Below are 13,508 nucleotides of genomic sequence, written 5' to 3' on the forward strand. Positions count from 1 at the left end.
AGAGCAGTGCACGCGCGTTCACGCTACGAGCATGTTCGGGAAACAGTCGGAAAAACTAAACGAACGATCGTAAGATGAATCGTAGAAAACCCTCTTAAGAGCGTGTCTCCGTCGTTATCGGGGAAGTGGGCCCTGGGTTTTCTACGATTCATCTTACGATCGTTCGTTTTTCCGACTGTTTCCCGAACATGCTCGTAGCGTGAACGCGAGTGCACTGCTCTTAAGATGCTCTTAAGGGGAGCTGTCCACGTTAATAGTTCTGAAATATCCTCTGATTTGACGGTGATGTCAGGTGACTGCACGTCACAGCTATAGGCCTACCATTTAAACTTCGGATCTACACATTCATTCACATCAATACGAAAATAGAAACACTTTGACATCTGCATGTAAGCATCCCAAGTAGGTTATATACCACACAGAGACATAAATAATTGTAATTAGTTTAAGATTAGATTGTTGCACCATGCAATAATTATTCGCGGTGTCACTTAAGAACACGTTTGAAGATAAGAAAGAAGTCGAGTAAGAAAGAGAGGAAATGTGTAGGCTTAGATTTTGATGCAGTAGGCTAGACTAAACCACATGTTGCTTTCTCTGCTTTTTACCTCATAGGTCTAATAAAATATTCACTTAGCAAAGATAATGTCAAACTATTCTGGCAACGTCTCGTTTCATAACTTGATTGCATTTTTGTCCGCTTTTCATCACATTATTATGACCATTAAATGTAGGCTATTTTGCACGCTAAAATCTGATTCATCACAGGTAGCCTAAACACAATAAAGAATGGGAACGTAAGTTGGATTATGTATTCTAAGTTGTAATTCATCTGTATGTCCTGTTGGTGACCTCAGTGAGAAGTACTGTTAAGACGCTCTTAGCCGGTAACGAGTACTCTGGAGCACTCGTAGATCTACGAGTGTTTTTACGACGCTCTTAAGCTACGATGGTTTCGGGAAACAGTCGGCAAATCTTAAGACGTTCGTAAGAGGGACTTTACGACGCTCTTAGGCTTAAGATGCTTTTGGGGAAGTGGGCCCTGGCCTGATGGGTCGCCTATTTACGCCGTTTCAACGGCACATGAACGGTTAGACCGAGAATTCCCGTCATGAAATTAAAATTCCACTGGAGCTCCAAGCGTACCTGTACACGCAGCTTTACAACACTGTTTACAACTCTTTGATTCACGGTAAAATGTCATTTTTGGTACATAGCTAATTTAGATACACCCTTGGTGTGGGTGCTTGCGTTTCTTTAGGAAACCGCCGTCTTGGTTTGTATAGAAATGGATATTAAGTGACACATACACGCAAGACGGCGGAAATACGGGACCGACCGTAATAGGGGGAGTTCCGATACTGCTCTTCGTTCTAGCTATAATTTGGGGATCTTCAAAAAGCTTCTAAGACGCATCTGTTGTTTACTTAAACCTAAACAATTTCCTACAGAGTAGCGGTTTGTAGTTTTTGTAGTGTAGCCTATGTCTTTGTAAAGTACTTTGGATAAAGGCCTCTAGGCCTACCATAAACAGACATAAACATTACACTACTCTTATTATTCCCCTTTATAAAGCACTTTGTTCAACCACATGTTGTTTTAAACTGTGCTGTACAAATTAGAGAGGCAGTAGGAGCATCATAAACGGCACTGTACAGTAAGTTGTCGGTGGCGCTTGACAATTGCCTACTGTCTAGTGCCAAGTGGCACAAGACAAAAGTAGCCAGGGACAGTACCACAGGACAGTAAGTGGCATAAGACAGTAACTTAGGCGAATGGTGCAGGATATGCAAGTGGTATGAGACAGAAGGCGAATGGTGTGCGCCACCAACAACAGTTTTTGACCCTACTGCTTCTGATAAACTGACCTGATTCTTTTTTCACTGCGGTTCAGCCCGTCTGTGGAGATGTCAACGAGCAAAGAACAAGCAGCTATAAGTCAAGTAATGGCTTTCCTTCGTGAATGGGACCAGGGCAACAAAATGGTGAGGTGTCGCATGCTTACTGAGTTCGTAAATCAGCACCAAGGCAAAACATGCCCCGTCTTGGAACTGGAATTTGCACAAGTTGCCAGTTTATTCCTCGCAAGGCTTACAGCCTGGATGAGACTGACGTATCCATTTATTGTGCTTATAATAAAACTGCACTACACGTTCATTTATTGTCCACCCATCAGAACATCTGTCTGCATTTCATTGATTTGAGCTATGATGGATCTATTGTATATCAAGATCGACCTTAACACACTATTCAGATACATGTTTGGGACATGTTTAGGGCTGCAGCTTAAGGCAGTGGGTGTCTTCCTCTCTGCATCAAGCAAGTAAGTGAAATTCATTTGTCACAGTTGGGAAAGTAAAGTTGACACATACAGTTATCACCTTTGTAATAACTTAATGTTTTCTGTTTATGTAAGTCATCGTTATCTGATTGAGTTCCTGGAGGTTGGAGGAGTCCTGACCCTCCTGGAGATCTTGGGTCAGAATCAGACCAAAGAGGAGGACAAAGCTGAGGCCCTGCATCTGCTCCAGATAGTGTCCAATGCTGGACGCAAGTACAAAGAACTCGTCTGTGAAAGCTATGGTATGCAAGTACAGTCAAGATCATTGGTAGCTAATTGAAGGACTAGGTGGTCACTTCATGAAATACCCTTTCATACTGAATAATACTTTACTACTCCACAACAGCCAGTAGTAAAGTACTTACAACAAACAAAATGATACTGCTAAATAGACTAAATATTATAGGCTTTGATATTTAAACTGTTATGAATTCATCATTTATTTTGTTGAGGCCTACAGGTGTGAGAGCCATTGCTGAGTGCTTGGCCACATCACAGATTGAGAGCACCCAGGAAACAGCTCAGTTGCTTCTGGAATCCCTGGCTCATGGCAATCCCAAATACCAAAACCAGGTGTACAAGGGTCTGATTGCCCTTCTGCCATGCACCTCTCCAAAGACACAACAGCTTGTTCTACAGACCCTTCGCATTGTGCAGGTAAGTACAGAAAAATGGTAAGGTAGGGAGCCCTTTATTCCATAGGGATCTGGATAAAGGGCCAGGAATAGCACCGGCAGCAGTATATATTTTTGTGATTTATGCCAGATAAGAGTTATAGAGACTATAGGCTAGAGTGACATTTGTCCAGGACTCACAATTGTTAGCTATGCCTGTGCAGATGAACCATTACTCCATTCTACATTGTAGTATTTGATAATTAAGTGCCTATTTGTTGTTGTTTTTTCAGTGATGTACAACATGGCTGTTTTATGAGGGGTTTGTTACTCAATCTCACTATATGAAACTGGTTGCCTTTTTTCTCTTCCACTTAAGGACATTGTGAAGGTCGCTTACCCCAGTATTGTTGAACCACTGCTGAATTCACTCAAATCTCTGCACCTCGAGCTGCAACATGAAGGTCAGCATCATATCAAATGCTGTCATTTTCATAGCCACTTTTGTGTAATCAACAGCCAGGCTGAATGACACCCTGAGTCCTAATTTAAATGGCGGGCAAAGTGTGAAATGTCTATCAACAAGCAACGTTCTCGTGCATGAACTGTAGCTATCGTGTGGCATGTGGGCGCATTGAACTGATTCATTGATGTTTGCAGTTAAGGTCTTGCCCATGGTGTTAAATTAGGGAAATTGATTTTGCCTATAGTTATATAAAAAGAAAATGAGCTTAGTTAGATTTAAGACTTTGTCTATCATCCCAATTAGGGCCCCCTCCTGACCTGTTTTCTCTTCCAGCTCTTGAGTTGATCACTGAGCTGAGGCACTATGAAGTTAGACCAGCCTTGCTCAAGGGTCTGGTTGCTCTGCTTAAACCTGTGAAGGAACGAGTGCAGAAGTACAAGATCCTCGAAGGTCAGACTGTAGTGTCAACCACTGATTAGTTCTCTTTTTGGAGTAGAATGTGTGGGAGGCAGAATGACCAGTATAACCCTTCTGTGTATTTACACACTGGATGAACAGCATGCCTTACTTTAAACAGTGTGTAATGTCACAGTTTTTAAGAACAGTAATTTGCAACTTGTAATTAAGATGCCATCATATTTGATGATAACTATATTTCTATAACTATATTGGAGGTTCCTTTATGAACAGGAAGGGCCACTGGAAGGTCATGATCTATGTACAGTTCATAATAAACGTTGCATGTGCAGAATATCTATTGTAGTCTTATGAAAGTGTTAATTAAGATATAACCGATTCATGGCCCTGAGAATAATCCTAGTATTGTTTTCAGATTCAGAAATGACAAAGATGACAGAATCCTTGCCATTATTTGTTCAACAAGCTGCTGCTGCCAAAGCCATAAGGTATTTTTAGACACTATAGTAAGTCTGTGTACTTACATTTTCGTTTGTAAGAGATATAGAGCTTCCCTCAAGCTTGTGTCAGTGTGTGTGTGTGTGTGTGTGTGTGTGTGTGTGTGTGTGTTTGTCTTTACTTACCCTTTGGTTTGGTCTGTAGGATGCTGGCTCAGGGGAGTGAGGAGCTCTCCACCGAACTGCTCCATTTAAGAGTCGTCCATCACCTGCTGTACGCCATGGGCAACCAGAGCCATGCTGATGCTCAGAGACAGGCCAGCCTTGCTTTAGAGGTTGGGGATACACACACACACACACACACACACATTGGGAATTAGACTAACATAGATTTTGTAGAACACAAGTTTCCCTAACTTATCTGTTGTCATTTGGTTAAGCACTTTGTTCGGACCTACCCACTGGTGGAGGAGCATGTACGCAGGGCCATGGGCCAAACCCTGTTTCAGTTGTTTATGGTGGGTGGAATTCTGTAAAATCATCTCATATATTAAGTGGCAGATACATGTAGAGGAAGAGTTGAATCTCTGATTCAAATGAGGTGAAAATCAAGAGAAAAATGCCTTCTTTTTTCTCAGTTGAACGCTGAGATTCTGTACATGAAGATGGATGAAATCCAAGCTGACATCTTACACTCAAACAAAGTGAACATAGCTGAGGGTATGTGTTCAGAGACAGCAATAAACACCATATTGTATTTTAAACACTGTCAGATAAGGCAGTTTACATGTTTGAATCTTTTATTTTCTTCTTTACAGCTATGGAGAATCAGAAATCTGACACATGAATTACCCATTTATGTCCAATGTACTTTTGTTAAGATTCATAGTAAACCTGTTTCAACATGTAAATGCGTCTTTTGTCATTTATATGGCTCAAATATCATGCTAAATTTAAGTGTGTGGCTTGTAGACCCTCTGAAATGTTTGTCTTAGAAAATATCACTCGGAAAAACACACCCCTTGCGCTCAGTGACTGTGACGGGTTTACGCTGCTGTTCTGCGATTGGATGTTTGGAGGTTCCACCCCACCCAGCAAATGGCGGGAGATATCCACGGAACACACATGGGATGTAAACAGTCGGACAATCTTTGAGTCGGCTGTCTCAAAAGCTGTCTGCTGTTGTGTTTATGTGGCACGGATCGTGGTGTTTTTATTTGTAATGCTCGACATTTTACAGTTGTAGATTGTAAGAGTGGAGTCATAGTGAATGAGCTAAGGTTTTCTAGCCCTCAAGTTTTGTGACGTTTTACATAATGAGCAAGCTCAGATCTGCTGTGCAGAAGGGCAAGAAAGTGGCCGTGGAGAACACGGGCACGGTGAAAAGAAGCAAAAGACAAGTGTCTGCTGTTAAAGAAGGTAAACAACATGTTTGCATACGGCTAACTAGCTAGCTTAAACTTCTACTGATGGCATTGATTTTTGTCAAAGTTGCTTCGCGACACAGTAACCTTATCCGAGGTCGTTAAGGTTACATTGTCTCCCATGGAGGAAAATTGTCTTCCAGAAGTAGGCTACTGCATGAAACAGAAAGACATTACAATGACAGAGTACTATAAAGATCATTTAGGTAGCCATTAGCAAACATAACTCTGATATTGTAGTCTTACAAAATTAAACACAGTTAGACACTGACCTAAAATACAGTCATGCATATCTCTTATAGTTCTGCGCGTGTACACACACACACATATCCAGCTTGCTTGGCTTGCCTTGACATCTGTTTCCTCTCTCACCAGAGCCGATAGAAGCAAAATCTTCCTCTTACCATTATTTCCAGAATCCAGAGGATATTGGGTCTTTCAGGTCCAATCTTTTGAGCTGGTATGACCAAACCAAGAGGGAATTGCCATGGAGAACGATGGTATGTTGACCAAAATAACATATAGTCTACCTTAATTCACAGACATACACATATGCACAGTGCAGCAAAATATATTCTCTGCATTTGTAACAGTGTGTGTGGCTAATGTTGTTTTTCCACATGTTTTCACAATGGATATTATTTTTGTCTTGATTAGGCCATGACAGAAAAGGACATCAATGTCAGAACATATGCAGGTATCATGATTTTTTTTAACTAGCGGGTTATTAGTACTTATCTCAGCAGTTGAATATACAGTACTACTGTATAGATGTACTGTGTGTTTTTCCACAGTGTGGGTGTCGGAAATCATGCTTCAGCAAACACAAGTGGCTACGGTGATTGACTACTATAACAAGTGGATGAAGGTAAACTTTTGTACAGTGTATTGGGTTTAACTACAGACATTTCTTACCGCTTAAGCCAGAGTAAAGACCCACTGGCGTTGTCTGTTGTCTGTTACAGAAGTGGCCCACTGTGGAGAAACTCGCTGAAGCCACACTGGAGGTGCAGTTCATGAATGCAATTATATTTCTGTGCATTTCACTTTCATGTTCTCTGGAAATATAAACTCTCATTTTCCATCTTGAAGGAGGTGAATCAGATGTGGGCAGGGCTTGGATATTACTCAAGAGGGAGAAGGCTGCACGAGGGATCGCAAAAGGTGACATCACAATATTAGCATCAGCCCTATTTACACTACTGTATTCATGCCAATATCTCCATAACCAGCACTAAAATGTGTTAATTAATTAATGTACCCATTGCCTTGAGGGGATGTTTTTTGGCATTATGTGACAAACGGTGAATAAGGTGAAAAAATGAAAGCTGCCTATGAAGGGTAGTGTCGTCTTTAATTATGGATCATTTGCTGGAAACCTGTGTGAAAATGAATACCCTTTGTATTCCAAATACAGCTCTAGTATACCTTGCATCACCTTGGGAATGAGTACCACTTACACTCAGTATGCGATAACCAGTCTGAATATGTCCTATATTCCTGGGTGCTTAAGCGACGAGTTAGGCTCATGAGAGGAAAGGATTCAAAGGCCTGGGAAGCAATAAGACACACCAACAACAAAATGTTGTTCAACAATTGCATGAATCAACCAGTATATATAGCAGAAATGATTGGCCTTCGCATGCATCAATATTATACTTGACATTTGGGTGTATCACCATGGAGAAGATCATCTGATGAAGAGAACAATCAACAATTGCATGAATCAACCAGTATATATAACAGAAATGATTGGCCTTCGCATGCATCAATATTATACTTGACATTTGGGTGTATCACCATGGAGAAGATCATCTGATGAAGAGAACAATCAACAATTGGACATATCAGACTCATTGCAACACACAAATGAAAGTAACACATTTTGTAATTGCATAATATGTACAATCTGAGTGTTATTTGCAGGCTGAGTTGTATTACTGACTAACTGTGACTGATGTATGTGTCTGATACCGTTCCCTGTGCTGTGCAGGTGGTTTCAGAGCTGGGAGGAGAGATGCCCAGGACCACAGAGCAGCTCTTGAAGCAGCTGCCCGGGGTGGGACGCTACACTGCAGGGGCCATTAGCTCCATAGCACTCGGCCAGGTAATCTGACAGACTGACTCGAGTATTTGCAATGTTGAACCTCTTGTCATGTGTGCCATCTTGTCTTTGCTTTTTCTTCACCACTCAGGTGGCTGGTGCAGTGGATGGAAATGTTATCCGTGTCTTGTGTCGTGCCCGGGCCATTGGGGCAGACAGCACAAGTCCAGCTGTCACTGAAGCACTATGGTAAGTGTCACTGGCACCAAGATATTACAGTAATTTCCTGTGTATAAACCGCAAGACAGTGTTTTATGCGAGTAAAAAAAAAACAAAAAACATATTAATAGCATATTAACTCCCTCTGTGTATTAACCTCATAGCTGAAGAAATTTTGCAAAATCAGTGTATAAATCTCGGCTAATAATTGGGAAATTACGGTACCACAGACTGTTGTGCATCACTTGTACCCTTTTACATATATTTGCATTTGAAGAACACTACACCATATGTCAACATTGTCTTTTTTCTTAAATGCTGTCCATTATTTCGGAAAGTACATCTTTATTTCAGTCTGGCTGCATCGTGCAAAGTATTCTGTAAGGGGTCTCTCTTTTCAATGTAGGAAGATTGCTGATACCCTTGTTGACCCACAAAGACCTGGAGACTTTAACCAGGCCATGATGGAGCTTGGAGCGCGAGTGTGCACTCCGAAAAACCCACTATGTAATCAATGTCCCATAAAGACACACTGCCATGCCTTCAAGAAGGTAATCATAGGATCAATAGTAATCTCCCATCATTACGTCTCAACAACACATTGATGCCTATAAAAATGCAATTAATCTAAGTGTTTTGTGTGTTTTATGGAATGTTTCACTAATGCCATAATTTATTTTCTAACTTGACTGGAAAGTCTTGTCATGACTCACAAAACCATTGAATGTTTCTGGTGTAGGTCAGTGTCAAGCAAGAAAAGGAATGCAAGACACTCCAGAGTAAATTGAATCCAGCGGTTAATGGATCTATTCCAGATATTGAAAGTTGTGGTAAGTTGTGGATTCATGCACTTGGACAGCCTTCAAATGTCTGTGCATGTTTTATAGTTGTCATGTCTCAGTTTGACCCCTGAATACTTCTGGGAAAGACATGATAGACTTGTCCGAGTTTGTGAACTCTGTAGTTGGGTCATCAGAGATTTCTAGAACAATCTTCTTGGCCATCTCGTATAGTAGTCTGTCTTCACTCATGTAAAAAAAAAAAAAACTAATTGTATGTGTACTTGTGACCTTGTGACTGTTCTATATAAAGTGACCACAGGGCCCTGTCAACTCTGCTTGTCTGAGTCGTGGGACAGTCAGCTGGGAGTGCAGAACTACCCGAGGAAGCCCAGCAAGAAAGCTGCCCGCGTGGAGCGCACTCTGGTCTGTGTGCTGGAGCGGGAGAAAGTAGGAGATGAGAGAGAGTACCTCCTCACACAGAGGCCTAGTAAAGGTATTAACCCACAGCAATATACTGTACTCCGCCTATTTGTTTTTTTTTACGTTAGTGATGTTTTCCAGCTTCTGCATGAGAGACTTGGGTTTATGACTGATACTATATCTGTGTGTGTGTGTGTGTGTGTGTGTGTGTGTGTGTGTGTGTGTGTGTGTTTTTAAAGGGTTGTTGGCTGGGATGTGGGAGCTGCCAGGCGTGATTGAGGAGGAGGGAAGTTCAGAAATTAAATGTAAAAAGAGTCTGTGCGCAGAGGTAGGGAAGCTGCTGGGAGTTCTACTGGACAGAGAGCCTCTGGAGTTTGTGGGGGAGGTGAGTGCTGTCATACCTGATGTCAGGTTACATCAGAGGGGGAATTTACAAGATTGCATGTTTAGCTTGTTCACCACTGAAGAAAACCTGGAATTCACCTAAAACTGGAGTATGAATTTATGTAGTAGCCTACCCTTTGACATGATTGATACTACAATGATCCCAATATACCTTGTGATCCTATAAAGAATTCATGGGATTTATGATGGATGAGACTACTTACTTAAAGGGATATCTTCTATCTTGTTTTCACAGGTCGTCCATATTTTTTCACATATCCACCAAACATATGTTGTGTATAGTATGGTGTGTCCAGCTCATAAAAATGAAGAGAAGCCAACCATTCGCTGGATCACCAGATCTGCCTTGCAAGAAGCTGCTGTTTCAACAGGAGTGAAAAAGGTGCGTGTGTGTGCAGGTTCATGTGCATGCATGTGTGAGGAGGAGGGTCCAGTTATTGAGATGCTGTGCCTGCCACTTTATGGCTCCTTAACTTTTGTCATGGGCTTTGCTCTGTTAAAGCGTAACTCTCGCCAAAATGCAACCTAAGGTCTTTTTGTGAATGTACCCAAGTCGAACTTTTGTTTACCCCCCTCCCCCTCCCCCACCCCCATCCCAACATTCTAAATCATTTTTATACATCAGATTGTTATGTAGCATAGTCATATTATACATCATTTTAAAGCTTGGACTCTTGGGAATCAATACATGACAATCTTTTTCAAGTAAAATATGTGTAGTGCTTTACACTGTCAGATTAATCTAACTATGTCTCTCTTCAATTTAATAAAAAATACCCTCCTCCGCCTTAGGTGCTTCCCTACCTTCTAGCTGCAGTGTAATATGCTAGCTATATGCTAGATATAACATATTGGGTCTTGAAATATTCACAGGAATCCATAGAAATGAAGAATAATCATGTTATTTTATCCAATATTAGTTGTGCAGATGTACAGTTAAGAACAAAATTATTTATACCCCTGACAAATATTGATGTAATGTTGATTTTCTCTTGACCAGTATGTTTGTTCTGACTGAAAATGTCACTGCCACATGCCAAAAGGTTGCAAGACAATGTGGTAGAAACATTTCTACCACAGAAACATGTGGTAGTATGATCGCATCAAAATAGTAGTGTCCCTAGCACTCCCATTCAAAAGGCCATTTGACCCGAAAACGACAATACGGTCAATCTTAAAAGTGGCGCTTCTGACCTAATTATGCTTTTAAACGAATGTTTGACTCTGGTACATTAACAAAAAGACCCTTGGTTGCTTTTGGCGAGAGTTACGCTTTAAGCTTAATGTTATTGCTAAGCTCTAAACTTCATTGACATGTAATAATCTCATGCAATGTTGTTGTTTTTTAAGATTATGAAGCTGTATGAGTCTAAGAAAAGTCCTAAAGGAGACAGTACTACCAAGGTGAGAGTAAAACATTTTAAATTAGACCTTTAAAGATAATGTGAAGATAAGCAGAGGCGTGATGTGTTTATTTGAGGACTGTATCCCATCTACTGTCAATAAACATCAAAAGATAAGACATTGCAAACAACCTCTGTCCGATCATTACAAAATGCCAACTTATCCTGTTAGTAAACCAATTCTATCAATCTATTAAATGTAATTGCATTCTTAAATATGATTTTAGGACAATAAAAGGAAAGGCTCTGCATCAAAAGATGAGAAGAAACCCAAAAAAGTTAAAGAGAGTGGAGGAGGCAAGCAACTCTCTCTCACCAAGTTCTTCACTCCCTCAAAAACAAACTAATAAATGGAAACACTATTCCTGATGGCCAACTGATCATAGACAGAAAGTGCAAAGTTGAAAATGGACTAATGTTTAACTGATGTTCCTGGCCTATGCATTGCTGTGATAGTCTACACCTTATCTGCAAAGATCATGAAAAAATGAAACGTGGTTCACCATTCTCTTATGAGATTCATAGGTCCATGTACATGTTTTTATATCAGAATGTTTTTTTATACTTCAAAGACATTAATTCCTGGTTCAATATGATATATAATTAGCAATGAATAAAGATTTTATATGAAAATTGAAAACATTTTATTTTGAATGGGAATGGCAGTACAACTGAGTGGGCTATGCTGGGACAATAGGTTGCACTATAGGGTCACACATTCAGCCCTGTCCTTTTGGGATGTGCAGACACAGAGTTATGAATCCTGAAACATCTTTCCCGTTTTTGCACTCTGTAGCAGAGACAAGAGTGTTTTTTGTGGGGGTGATATGAATAGCGCATCCAATATGTTTAATAGTAACGTGAATCTTTTCGTATTTGTGAGTCAGAAATCATTTTCTTGAATGCATTTCTATGAAAGAATATATAATGACGACGGTTATATTGTAAACTAGATGTACCGCAGAGCGGTACAAAATATGACCGCCGCCCAGTCCAGCACATTTTTTCCACAAAAAGAAATCACGCTGAAAGGCCTATATGATTCTAACTGTCTCACTAAATTGCATTATCCACACTCAATTCTCACTGGTATCTGCTAGACAACAAGTACCAAAGCATGATTAGTTCATAGATTTCACATGTAAAATTAATTTTATACAATCCCACCTTCATCTTGCCTGTTTATAATTCTGAGAAATTCTTGATTGTTTGTGTTATGTTTATGTTATGTGTGTGTATGTGTGTGTGAGTGTGTGTGTGTGTGTGTGTGTGTGTGGGAGTGCGTGCGTGCTTGTGTTTGTGCCTGCGTATGTGCCTGTGCATGCAAGTGTACATATGTCTACTGTGTGAGTATGTGTCATACGTATGATTACTGTGAATGTATGTGTGTGTGTGTGTGTATCTGTTTGTGCACATGTGTGCACATGAAATGGGTTAACATGACCCCTGGAGGCAAACATACGGAAAAAAATGGTCATCCTAGGCCCTACAGTTCTCAAGATATTCACAGAGAACTGTGTCTGCCCTACCCTCCTTTCGGGGGGTCCAGTCCAGCGGGGGGCTACAGATCAAAACGAAAAATGACGGTTCCATGCTATCCATGTGGGGGTACATGCTCACCAAGTTTTGTGTACCCCGGTCTTTCAGTGTCCCGGGAATCCTTGTTGGTGTACGTCACTAAATGTACACATAAATTATTTTATTGTAAGGCCCCCCATGAACGGAAGTACACAAAACTTGGCATGCATTCGGAGGGTGTCATAATGATCCTACACTTTTAATTTCGTGCAGTTTTAACCTTGTCAACCAGAGATATTGTGATGAAAACACCTAATTTTTTGCTTTTTAATTTTTAACTAGGTGGCGCTATACATGAAATAAGTGGTAATGGGATGGGTTGACATGCCCCCTTAAGACCAACATACATAAAAAAGATGGACCTCCTAGGCCCTACGGTTCTCGAGATATTCACAGAAAACTGTCTCCGGCCACCTACAGGCCAGTTGGTGTATAGTAACATAAATTAATTTATTGTGTGGCCCCCCATGAACGGAATTCCACAACATTTGGCGTGCATACAGAGGGTGTCATAATGATCCTACACTTCCAATTTCGTGCAGTTTTGACTATGTTAGGTCACAGATACCTTCAATTACAACACCTAATTTTTACTTTTTTGTGTTTAACAGGTGGCGCTATACATGAAATGAGTGGTTATGGAATGGGTTGACATGGCCCCTTGAGATCAACATACAAAAAAAAAAATGGTCCTCCTAAACCCCACGGTTTTCGAAATATTCACAGAAAACTGTGTCTGCCCTACCCTCCTTTCGGGGGTCCAGTCAAGCGGGGGGGGTTACAGATCAAAACGAAAAACGATGGTTCCATGCTATCCATGTGGGGTTACATGCCCACCAAGTTTCGTGTACCCCGGTCTTTCAGTGTCCCGGGACTCATTGACGGAAATTTGGGCATGCGAAAAAGAAAGAAAGAAAAAAAAAAACCTATGTTGACTCTTATTGTGACAAGGTGGCCA

At 40.8% G+C, this 13,508-nt stretch overlaps 1 protein-coding gene across 1 annotated transcript; it reads left to right on the plus strand.

Moving 5' to 3' along the window:
• The first annotated feature begins 1,907 nt into the window (after window positions 1-1,907).
• On the plus strand, window positions 1,908-11,574 carry mutyh (mutY DNA glycosylase). The gene is made up of 26 exons (XM_076275413.1): window positions 1,908-2,113; window positions 2,255-2,323; window positions 2,417-2,583; window positions 2,802-2,998; window positions 3,335-3,419; window positions 3,755-3,871; window positions 4,254-4,326; window positions 4,481-4,610; window positions 4,716-4,793; window positions 4,914-4,995; window positions 5,271-5,407; window positions 5,565-5,694; window positions 6,075-6,199; window positions 6,357-6,396; window positions 6,494-6,567; window positions 6,665-6,706; window positions 6,792-6,863; window positions 7,693-7,806; window positions 7,895-7,992; window positions 8,369-8,513; window positions 8,702-8,792; window positions 9,055-9,237; window positions 9,404-9,549; window positions 9,805-9,951; window positions 10,920-10,973; window positions 11,200-11,574. Exons 1-26 carry the CDS (start codon window positions 1,908-1,910, stop codon window positions 11,317-11,319), a joined length of 2,922 nt encoding a protein of 973 aa, XP_076131528.1. The 3' UTR covers window positions 11,320-11,574.
• Window positions 11,575-13,508: the final 1,934 nt, after the last annotated feature.

Source organism: Alosa pseudoharengus, unplaced genomic scaffold (assembly GCF_046254945.1).
Source record: "Alosa pseudoharengus isolate Yale_2024_CS ecotype anadromous, Long Island Sound unplaced genomic scaffold, YU_APseudo_1.1 YU_APseudo_1.1_scf_11, whole genome shotgun sequence".
Lineage (NCBI taxonomy): Eukaryota > Metazoa > Chordata > Actinopteri > Clupeiformes > Clupeidae > Alosa > Alosa pseudoharengus.

Excerpts from the sequence above, each read along its gene's own strand:
- mutyh (XM_076275413.1), top strand. The coding sequence starts at position 1,908 with ATGTCAACGAGCAAAGAACAAGCAGCTATAAGTCAAGTAATGGCTTTC. Across the intron at positions 3,420-3,754 it reads CCTCGAGCTGCAACATGAAG|CTCTTGAGTTGATCACTGAG; the intron begins GTCAGCATCATA and ends TTTCTCTTCCAG. Across the intron at positions 5,408-5,564 it reads CCACGGAACACACATGGGAT|CCCTCAAGTTTTGTGACGTT; the intron begins GTAAACAGTCGG and ends AAGGTTTTCTAG.